This window comes from Cryptomeria japonica, chromosome 9 (assembly GCF_030272615.1).
Source record: "Cryptomeria japonica chromosome 9, Sugi_1.0, whole genome shotgun sequence".
In the NCBI taxonomy this organism is placed as follows: Eukaryota; Viridiplantae; Streptophyta; class Pinopsida; order Cupressales; family Cupressaceae; genus Cryptomeria; species Cryptomeria japonica.
The window spans coordinates 582,206,931-582,217,960 of NC_081413.1; the positions used below are offsets into that span (position 1 = coordinate 582,206,931).

General features: G+C 34.8%; 2 protein-coding genes across 2 annotated transcripts; both read right to left on the reverse strand.

The window, feature by feature from the left end:
- Nucleotides 1-7,062: 7,062 nt before the first annotated feature.
- LOC131032536 (cytochrome P450 71AU50-like) lies at nucleotides 7,063-7,458 on the reverse strand. Its single transcript, XM_057963549.1, has one exon. The coding sequence runs from the start codon at nucleotides 7,456-7,458 to the stop codon at nucleotides 7,063-7,065; it is 396 nt and encodes a 131-aa protein (XP_057819532.1).
- Nucleotides 7,459-7,756: 298 nt separating this feature from the next.
- Nucleotides 7,757-8,419, reverse strand: LOC131858522 (cytochrome P450 750A1-like). Its single transcript, XM_059211782.1, has one exon. It carries the CDS (start codon nucleotides 8,417-8,419, stop codon nucleotides 7,757-7,759), a length of 663 nt encoding a protein of 220 aa, XP_059067765.1.
- Between the last annotated feature and the right edge of the window lie 2,611 nt (nucleotides 8,420-11,030).

The following is an 11,030-nucleotide window of genomic DNA, read 5'->3' on the forward strand; positions in this document are numbered from 1 at the left end:
AAAGTTAGGGAAGTCTGACATAGGATGACCATTTTTCAAAAGATGAAAAACAACACTCAACTGAATAGTTTTTGACTTGAATGTTTTTGACATTATATGTTTGAATTGAGCCTCAATTGAACCTCAACATTTAGCATTCTTGTCCTCTCTTTGCATATTTTCTTTATACTCTTCTTCATACTTAACATGTTTACATTCTTCCTTTATTTTCCATCTAATCATGAATTGTTCTTTTCCATCTATGATTTATTTTTTCATACACTTTAATGATATGCTTCTCTATAGTGTCCAGTTTTAGCTACAAATTTTTGACCCTTTTTACTCTCCAACTCCATATCGTAGACTTGCATTTTGTTGAAGGCTCATCTTTGTTTAGATTTAGCACTTCTTCAATGAATGGGTACCTTGACATACAATCCAACTAAAAACTCCTTATCATTTCCCACTTGCAGCCCAATTTTGATTTTCCTTTTCTTTTTCACTTTTGTATACCTCCAGCAACATCATCTCTGCCTTTCTCAGTAAAATAATTTGGGTCATTCACATCAACATTTACTGCGACATTGACATCAACCTCATTTGACTTATTCCAACTATTCTGGGAATCCAATTTCATTGGAACATTAGATGCAGTGTTGGGATCTGTCTCAATTATCTCATTTTGATCTTTCTTGGAGGTTTCTATTTTAACATTATTTTTGGGTACGTCTGCAAGTACAAATGTTGTACCTCCTTCTAATGGTCTGCTAATATTAACATTAAAGCTATGAGATTTCCTAGAAATATTAACATTACCAAAGTATGACCTTATGCTTCTATTTCTGTGCTTTGATGACCTCCCTTCATCACTTTTAGGACTCTGGCTGCTCAACATCTCTCAAGAAATACAAACTGACAAAAATAGAATCTAAGAACTAAGATGATAGACCCTTGTGGCTGTATCCTAATTACTCAGGTAATGAATGAAACCCTACTAAACAATTTTTAAAAATGAACGAAAATTTGCAAACTTTGTGGATAATTAATCTTGTAATACTGAAAAAGAAATTTTCACTGACACTTACAGATTGGTTTTGTTTTAGTCCATTATATAACAATGTCCGTAGTAGAATTTAATTGACTATAGAGATCTCATAACAAAACAAAATTTGACAATAAAGTACCAACTTTTGACTATATTTATACCAATCTAGATATGACGAATTTTGCGGGGCATTTTAAAATTAATCTTAAATTTTGGCAAATTTAAGTGGGCTATTGCAATCGTTGAGTGAAAATGGGCAAATATCCCTAGATAAAGAAATGATGAGTTTCATTTTTCAAAAAAATAATGGACCAATAATTACTGTTAACTTACAAAACGGTTGGTGAAAATGGGTCCTATTAAAGGATAACTTACAAAATATCTGGTGAAATGGGCCCTCCTAAATGATTGTTGTATTGAACTGCTTACTTGGAATTGGTGAATAAATTGACACATGTAGATTGGAACTTTCTAAGATATTGGCGAAGAAAACCAAAAAGTATGAATGGACCCCAAAAGACGATGGCAAAACACCTTTCTTATGGCCAAAAACACATAAAAATTGGAAGATGGGAGATGGACCTTCGATCATCATATTTTCCAATTTCAAAATCCTTGAACCTGATTATTCGCCAATTGGCAAAAATTCACCACTAAAATTTTATCTAGTTGAGTGATTAGTGGAATAGAGCTATCAAAATCAGTTAATCATTTTGTATTAAAATTATATTTTAGGGAGTTGTTTCTTCCTTGAGTTGTTTCTCTAAAGCTACAATTTAGGGAGTTCTTACTTCTTTAGTTTGTATCCCTAAAACAAAGCTGTAACATATTTATATTATTGTGAGGTTGAATTTGGATAGTAGATCCAAGTAGCTTTCTCACCGTGGTTTTTCCCTTGTTGGGTTTTCCATGTAAATTTGGTGTTATGGTTGTTTGATTCTATGTTTCTCTTCTTACATTTAGATAATTACACTTGATGAATTATTGCTGATCAAAATTAAATACATTGTTTATGCATTGATTCACCCCCCCCGCCTCTCCCCCTTATTACTCTTGTTTGTTCAACAACCCCATGCATTCTAAAGTGAACCTATCTATCCTTATTGAACTATTATAACCTTTGAGTTCAATAAATTTGATGCACTTTTTTATAATCTTTAACATATTATCAAGAATATGTATTTTTTCAAGGTCTTAAAATGGGACCCTTTTTCATCTCATTTTCACCAATGGAAATAAATATACGTAGCCTTTTTACATACCATTTTCTATTAATTGCATATGCACCCATGTATAAGGGGATGCCTAATTTCTCCCACATAAATTAAATAATGCATTGAACATGATCATGGTAGAACTCTATTGTAGGGTTCCTTTGAAAATGGTGACCATGTAGCCTAGTATGATATGAATACACATCTCCTCAAGGTTAGGATTGAATGAATCCTCATACCTAACGTAAGTTAAAAAAAATATAGGAATATAAAATATGTAACATATCTCGTGCATCTAATGAGAACACACCACTAACAATTATTTTTTCTATATATTTCATTCTTGTGGAAAGTATTAGAGGGAAAATATTTTCTTTCAAATTCTCTACACATGGACATGTGTCTTAATAATATCCAGTTTATTTAAGAGAATCTATTAGCACAAAAAGAATTATTATGTGAGAAATAATTTACTTTTATGTAGTAAACATTTTTGGTAATTGAGATTCTCTCATAGATTAGCCATCTCTTTTATTTATTTAGTTTTAATATAATATGTATGTTACATTTTCATTGACTTAATTATCAATGATTATTTATTTTACATAAAAGGTTTACGAGCAGTGATTACTATTCACAGTGGACCGATAATCCTTTATTTACTGACAATGGTAAATTATCTATTTACGAGTAGTGGTTACTATTCATTCACCATGAGGTTGACCACAAGTAAATATGGGGTTCCTAGAATCTATTATATGTATATTACAAGTTTAAGCATCTATTATTTTTGGTTTAATTGTATGATAATATGCTAATAATAGATTGGGTGTGATATGACAATTTATGACAATATGTAAGAGCATCTTATGACAATCGTCATAAATTTTTAAGTGCAATAATGGTGTTATTTTTGAACTTGTAAGAGGAAATCTCAATGCTAGTTCATATGAATTTAGACCATGATTTTTTGGAACCTTGTTTTGACCTATGGTAATGTTCTATAGTGGTATTTTGGGCCTCCATAAGCCTACATATTGAGGGAATGGGATGGAAACATCATGGGAGTTCATTTTTGTACAAGGTGTTTTTGGATAGAAGTTTGAAGAGGATAAAGAAGGAAGGAGGGATTGTATGTAATCTCTATTTCATGAAGATAATTCAAGCATTGGCCTCTCCTTTTGGTGTAATTTTTTCCCCAAAAGATAACTTCTTCACATAAATTCTATGTTGTGAGATATTTTATCAGTGTTGCTGATTTATACTTCCTTAATGTTTTTGATTAGGATAAACAGGTTTTGATGGGGCCTCGAAACCCATTACAATCAACGAGCTGCCATCAAAACATGGATTAGACTAGACACTAGTGAACCACACATTTTTGAAAGGATTTGAGACCTTTTCGACTTATGGGCGTCTAGATCCCAAAACCCAAAGGCTGCACAAAAAATAAATAAAAAAACAATGCAGCCACAAACATACAAACACCAGCCAAACAACATAGTTAAAGATTACAAACGAGGCTGGTCACAACAGACATTCGAAGTCAACAAACAAAAGACTTCAAAGAACATAGAACGAGGGATTTCCAGGCACCCTAAGCCAACAAGAAGGGTTTTCCTTGGCTCCCATAACCTGTAACATAATCTTTAGGTCGAACAACCTAGCCAATATTGATCCTAACCAAAAACAAACACTGGCCAGACTAGGCCCTTGAAAACTATCAACATCCAGTTTGTCCTTGAAAACAAAAAACATAGGTACAATCTGGGACATAGGGTGCAGAATGGACACCCACAACCAACTGCCAAAAAAGACATGAGGGTTTTGGTAGACACCCTCAACCAGCAACACAAACAACAACCAAAATAATTCCTCACACCATCTCCCCACCTCAATAGCAGAGAAACCCACCTCAATAGGCCGAGAAGGAGATAAAATTATCTACCCCGCTAGCTTCCTAACAACTCAAATTCCAAGAAGCCTCTCCACCTCCATAGGAGAGAAAAACACCATAAATTGGGTTCCAAAAAATTGAGCCAAAATAGTAGAAACCCCTGCCAGAGAATAAGAAGAGAAAGCACAGAGGGTCCACCCCAAATCAATAGGCCTTAAATAGGCAAGAAACTTCTCCACCTCCAGAATAAAGACATTAATCAATAGAGGGGAAACCAAACCCAAATCCACCCAAAAATAAAGCATTTGTTGTCCAAAACCAACTCCATAGAAAAAAGAGCTACCATCTCTATCTACAAAAGATGTCTCCACCTCAATAGGAAACATATCCAACAAGATAACCACACAAAATGAGGATGCAAGTCTCCAAAACATCTAAACCCTAGGCTTTTCTAACACAATCCACTCCACCTCTATAGGAATGGAAAACATCTTTGTAAAAGATGCAAAGGGAAAACCCAAAGGCAGGATAGTGAAAGCCCACAAAGGGAGCAAGCAAGCCAATAAGATCAGGGGAATGAACCAGACCAAAAACCCCATCGTACCTTCAAGAGGGAAAGCACCAACCCATGGGAGCCCGAACATAGCCGTAACACTGACCCAGAAAGGAACATGCCAAGGAAGAAGGAGATCCCCAATGAAAGAGTCTCTCCCAATCAATAGCACAAAGACAGGGATGACCCACTCGCTAAGGGTAAAACCGGGATAGAAACAACCACCCATTGCATTTGAAGTGGACAAACACCACCACACACTGAATACAAATCTCACACTACAACAACAACCAGACACATCTAGAATGACAAATCTCGCATGACAGAAAATAGCAGACACATCCAAAACAAGAACCCTCCATCAAGAGCCAGAGAGTGGGAAACCCCAGAAAGAAGCTTAGAACTTTATGGTTTGAACCAAGGATGTAAGCACTATAGGCAAGAAGCCCCACTATTTCTCCAAGGTTCTCCCCAAGGTAAAGCATGCTCCATTGTTAACATGGTAGAGACAAACCCATAGGGTTTGAACCTAGGTTGTAGGCACTATAGGCAAAAAGCCCCACCATTTCACCAAAGGGTCATCCCCTAAATATTTATGGTTTGAACCAAGGATGTAAGAACTATAGGCGAGAAGCCATAGTATTTCTCCAAGGTTCTCCCCAAGGTAAAACATGCTCCATTGTTAACACGGTAGAGACAAACCCATGGGGTTTGAACCTAGGTTGTAGGCACTATAGGCAAGAAGCCCCACCATTTCACCAAGGGGTCATCCCCTTATGCTTCCTTAATGTTTCTTTGTTATGGCAAAGTAATAGTCATTTAATCATTGTTTTGTATTTATCTAAGATAGGTTTATTAAGCATGTTAAAGTGAATTTTTTGGCATAACAAAGAAGATGAGTAGCTCCATGGCTTTTCATATTAAGTCAATTTAATTTTCAGATTTCCATATAGTCATATATTTTCGTTGGGTATAGTCTAAGCATTGAATCTCATCAATATTTGTATTAATTAGATTAGAGATTTCCAACAATTTCCCCACAAAATTATGAAAAAACTCATTCCATTTTAACTACACATATTTTCTTTTCTATATCTAAGGATGAGAAAATAAAAAATTGTAAAATAACCAAAGATAAATGATAATGACATAAAAATAACAAAAATTATGAAATTTGACTCTTAAAAACAAATACCTTTCCAATACTTATGAAATAACCAATATATATATATATATATATATATATATAAAATATTGCACACCATATTTAAATTTTAATCAAAAAACAAAAAAACAATTGCAATATGTTATTTATCTTTTGTTTGATACCCCAACAAAAAAAAAAGGAAATAATTGAAGAGTATCCAGTGTACTTGACCTACCTTTATTATTATTAATGCTAGTTCTCATGATAAAGAGCTAGAAGAGATTGAACTTAAATAGTTTCTAACTATTATATCACACAATAATCAAAATATTTACAAAAATTAAAACATTATGCCTCTTTCTTTGTCTAATATGTAAATATTACATTTTATTAGAGAAATATCTATTTTTTCTTGTTTATGTTTAATTTAAACATTATAAATTACCTATTATATCATATATCTCAACAAGAATCTCAAGATGAAAAGAAGCTATGTCACATTATGAAACTCCTACAAGAAATATTTCTTTCAAAATGGTAGATTAGTTTCAATTTTCAAAGGCATCCAAAATAGATTTGTTCAACCCACTATAGTTGAAAGAACATTTACTAGAATTATTGTACTCTTTACCATAACATGTAATATTGTTCAAAATTCTTTCATTTCACATAAACATTAATCTAACTTATTCACAATATTTAAGAAAATATCTTTTAGAACAACTACCACATGTTACATATTACATGTGTAGCATGTAATATTGCTCTTTCTTTCTCAATTAGTATAGACAATAGTTTAACTTATTTATAATACTAAATCAAAGCTCTTTTAGAACAATTATCAACTATTTTGTTAAGAAAATTATAGAAAAGAATTATATAATCAACTACTTAAGATCGAATAAAACAAATTTTCCAAATAAAATAAATTAAATTTAAAATAAATTATTAAATAATATTTCAATTCTACTTTAAAAAAAAAATCAACATATGCAATTTATTTATGTTATCTTCAAAATAATGTGAATACCACTTCATAATTCATAAGTACATTACATAAATTAGTTTTAATCACATATATCTAATTTATTACTGATATTACTATTCAGTACTGGAAAGAAAGTATTCACCAACTACTAGATGGCAGTGAACCTATATTCCTAGTTACAGTGGTGGGATGCTTTTTATTGTCTATATTAATAGTTTATCTCTCAACTCTATCCAAGGCTATGGCGGTCCTTCAGTGGTGAGCCTCCAGGAGGGAAGAGCAGAAAGAGGAAACTTTTTAGGTAAGCTCAAACCAAACTCTTCTTCCCTATTCACCTCACCCTCCACACTCCAATCAAAGCAATGTATGAGCTGAGCCACAGCCAAGTGAACAACGGAACTCCCCATGGACATTCCGGGGCATCCCCTCCTCCCTGCTCCGAATGGCAACAATTCAAAGTGTTGGCCTTTCAGATCTATGCTTGACCCAATAAATCTTTCAGGCTTGAATTCTAAAGGATCTTTCCAAATACAATCATCCCTTCCCATTGCCCAAACATTCACAAGCAGCCTTGTTTTTGATGGAATGCAATATCCTCCCACATTGCAACCCTCAGTGGATTCGTCTGGCACCATAAAGGCCCCTACTGGATATAATCGAAATGTTTACAAGATCACTCTCCCTTACAATGCGATCTCTCCCAACCCGCGATTCAATCTCTTGTTGCGCCCTTGCCATTACTTTAGGGTTTCTCAGCAGCTTAGTCATCGCCCATTCTATAGTTATAAGAGATGTGTCTACTCCAACAAGTAGCATATCCTGTGAAAGCATTGAATTGAACTCGTTGGTTAGTGAGATCGTAGCAGAAAATTGTAATTTCACAATTTGACTAGAGAAAAAGAGCAAATCCTAACATTGAACTAGCAATGGCAATTATTGAAACTGAACCGACCAAGAGATTGCTTTGATTGAAAGGCGAGAGACTTGAATCTTGGAACTTTCCCTCTCACCCATGTCCAGCATCACGTCCAAAAGGTCCGGATTTTCCGACCTTTTACTCCTCCTCCTCCTCAGCTCAACGCGCTCATCGATCAGTTTCTCGGCAAACGCATCGTATGCTTTATGAACGGCCTTCATACGGCGGCGGTAGCCTTGCAAATCAAGAAAGGAAAGAGAGGAAATGTATTCCCCCACAACAATTACTCCCAAGAGATGCATAATTTCAGTCATTATCTCTATAAACGATTCTCCTCCGCTCAGTTCGGAGTATCTTCTGCCTGCAAACATTCTGCAGATAGTGTTGAGTGAGAGGGTGGAGATGAGATTTCTCAGTTCGACGGAACGCATGCCCTTCTCACTTCCTTCCCACACAGATCTCACCATGGCTGTCGCCTCTTCTTCTCTTACCCACCTGAATGACTCCGTTCTCTTGGCCGTCAGTAATATCATTGTGCACAACTTTCTCATCTGCCGCCAGTACTCTCCATAGGGGGCCAGCGCCACGTCTCTGCGCTCGTAGCCCAGGTACTTGGCCCCCGATGTAGCTGGCCTGCTGGCGAAGATCAAATCATGGGTTTTAAGAAACTCTTTGGCCATGGCAGGAGAAGAGGCCACAACCGTGGGTACCGAGCCCAGGCGTAGAAACATGGTGGGTCCGTACTTTTTTCCGGTCTCAGTCACGGACTTGGGAGGAAAGCTTCCCAAGAGATGGAGATTGCCTACCAGTGGCCATGGCCGTGGCCCTGGTGGCAATCCCAACTCTCCTTTGTTGCTCTTCGTTTATCCAGAGGAAGATGAGCGAAATACCCTGCTTCACTGCAGGGAAATTGAGCCATTGCATGTTTGGTTTGGATAGCCTGGCTTGCATATCAAGTCATCAGTATTTAAAGCAACTTGCCGGCCAAAAGTCGGGCACGTTCTCGGACTAAATTCTGCTCCACATTGAAGACTAAATTTCCTGCTCAATGCTGCACGAGATTCAGTTTCCTACGGGCCGGCTTAACCTGTTTAACCGGCACACTCTAAGCATTGACTTAGGTGGCCAGGCCCACAACCACTTTAAAATTTATCTTCTACAGTTCGGAATGTTTTTTCTGCAAGGCAAAAACAAGTGGATGGTTTTCTTTTATTTATTATTTTTATATGGAACAAAGCACTTAAAAATTACAATATTGAGGCTACAAATATTGCTGATGCTGAATTACCAGAAATCTAGTCACAAAGACACCAAAATAATAACAATGATTACATCAGATGCATAACATCTTTATGTGCTGTGTTGAGTTCTTTATCCCACATACATTGAGAGAAAAACCCCGCTTGTTCGCTGAGGGTGCCAAACAAACCCTTGTTCTCTATCTTCAAGATCTACTAGTTGTTTTAGAACCGTTGGAACTTCCAGCATGACTTGTATTGTTCTATCTTTGTAATCTATCTCGTGTGTTTTTTTCACTTTAACTTACAAGTATTTTATTTTAAGTTTGACTTTGGAGATCTTAATTAGATACAAAAATAAATTAATAATAATGATTAGTACTAAATTAATTTAAAAAATTATTTAATTTTAAACAATAATTTTTATAATAAATTATTCATAATGAATATTTAACTTTGAATATTTTTTAGCTTGACTTTGGAGATCTTAAATTATTATAAACAATAAATTAATAATGATTAATATAAAATTAATAAAAATTCTTAATTTTATTTTAAACAATATTTTTTATAATAAATTATTCATAATAGATATTTAACTTTGAATATTTTATTCTTCGTTTGACATAAGCATCGTAATTAATCACTAATAATAAATTAATAATGATTAATATTACACAAAATAATTAAATTTTTTTTAATAAAATTATTCATAATGAATATTTAGCACTAATTTTCTTTTTTAAATAGTAATAATAAGATAATAGTAATCAATAATTATTAATATTTTAATTTATTATATATAATAATTAATTATTGATTATTAAATATTTAAAGTTAATAAATTAATAGGAATGATACTAAACTCCACTAGATACTTCTTTTTATTATGGATAAGATAGGAGAGCAAGGAACACAATTCAAACTATTTTAATAAGGGGTAGTTGTGGGTTTCTTGGTTTGCTTTTTATTTGGTTCCTATGAAGAGAAATCACTCACTGTATAGATAAAAGCCGATTATTCAAAGTTGTTTTGTGTTTTGAAATGGAAGTTTAAATCTAAAATTTTATGAAATTTGATATATAGCCAAATTAATATCTTATTTATAGCATTTTCTTCCTTTATATACTTTGAATATAGAGTAGAGCTACCATGATCATATTTTTTTATGAATATGGGCGTCAAATTTCATTAATTAAAAAAATTGAATACAAATTAACAAAATAAAGGTGGATGGACACACGGTCACATCTCAAGAGTCATAGGGGATAGAACCCCAAACCAAAAAAATAGTCATAGAGGTAAACCCCAAAGCATAAGCATAAACATCATAAAGTTTGCTAAGTGGCGAGAGCAAATCCTATCAGTAGTAGGGAAAATCCTTATCATTTGATTTACCCCAAGTGTCACCGAGGTCTGGAGTGACGTTAGGAATAGACCAACCATCATCACCTTTATCATATTTTTCTTCTTCAGGAGCCACCAAATGCTGAGGAGTAATAGCGAAGGCAAGTCAAGGTAACCCTTTGGAGGGCACAATGGTGGGCCAACCAGAACCACATCTCTGGGAGGCTCCAACACCTCCAGTATAGAAACGATCACCACCATCAGTAGAGGCACCAACCTATCCCCAAGGAGGTGGAGAGGCGGAGCACAATCACATAGCTTTGGTAGATCCACAGATAGACCGCCGAGGGGTAGCCTAAGACTTGGGAGTGAGACCGTCATGCAGAAACAATCCACCCCCAACACCGAACCTAGGATGGATAATGGTTGCAAGGGGAAGAAGGGTAAAGAGTAATTGCAATATAAAAAACAACACCTTGTACAATTCAACCCAACAAATATCATTTCCTCCTCATCATAAAGGTCATGTACTGCCACTTTTATCTTTTGGCCCACCTAGATCGCTTCATCAGCTCTATACTAGAATCTTACCAGCTTTGCTGATTTGTCATGCTCGATGTGTTAGCATCTTGTTAATCTGATAGTCCATAGGTTCCCATTTGAGTGTTACACCTGCACCTAGAAGAAATCATAACACCTCTGCATG

Coding starts and splice junctions, on each gene's coding strand:
- LOC131858522 (XM_059211782.1), bottom strand. CDS start 8,419: ATGGCCAAAGAGTTTCTTAAAACCCATGATTTGATCTTCGCCAGCAGG.
- LOC131032536 (XM_057963549.1), bottom strand. CDS start 7,458: ATGGTGCCAGACGAATCCACTGAGGGTTGCAATGTGGGAGGATATTGC.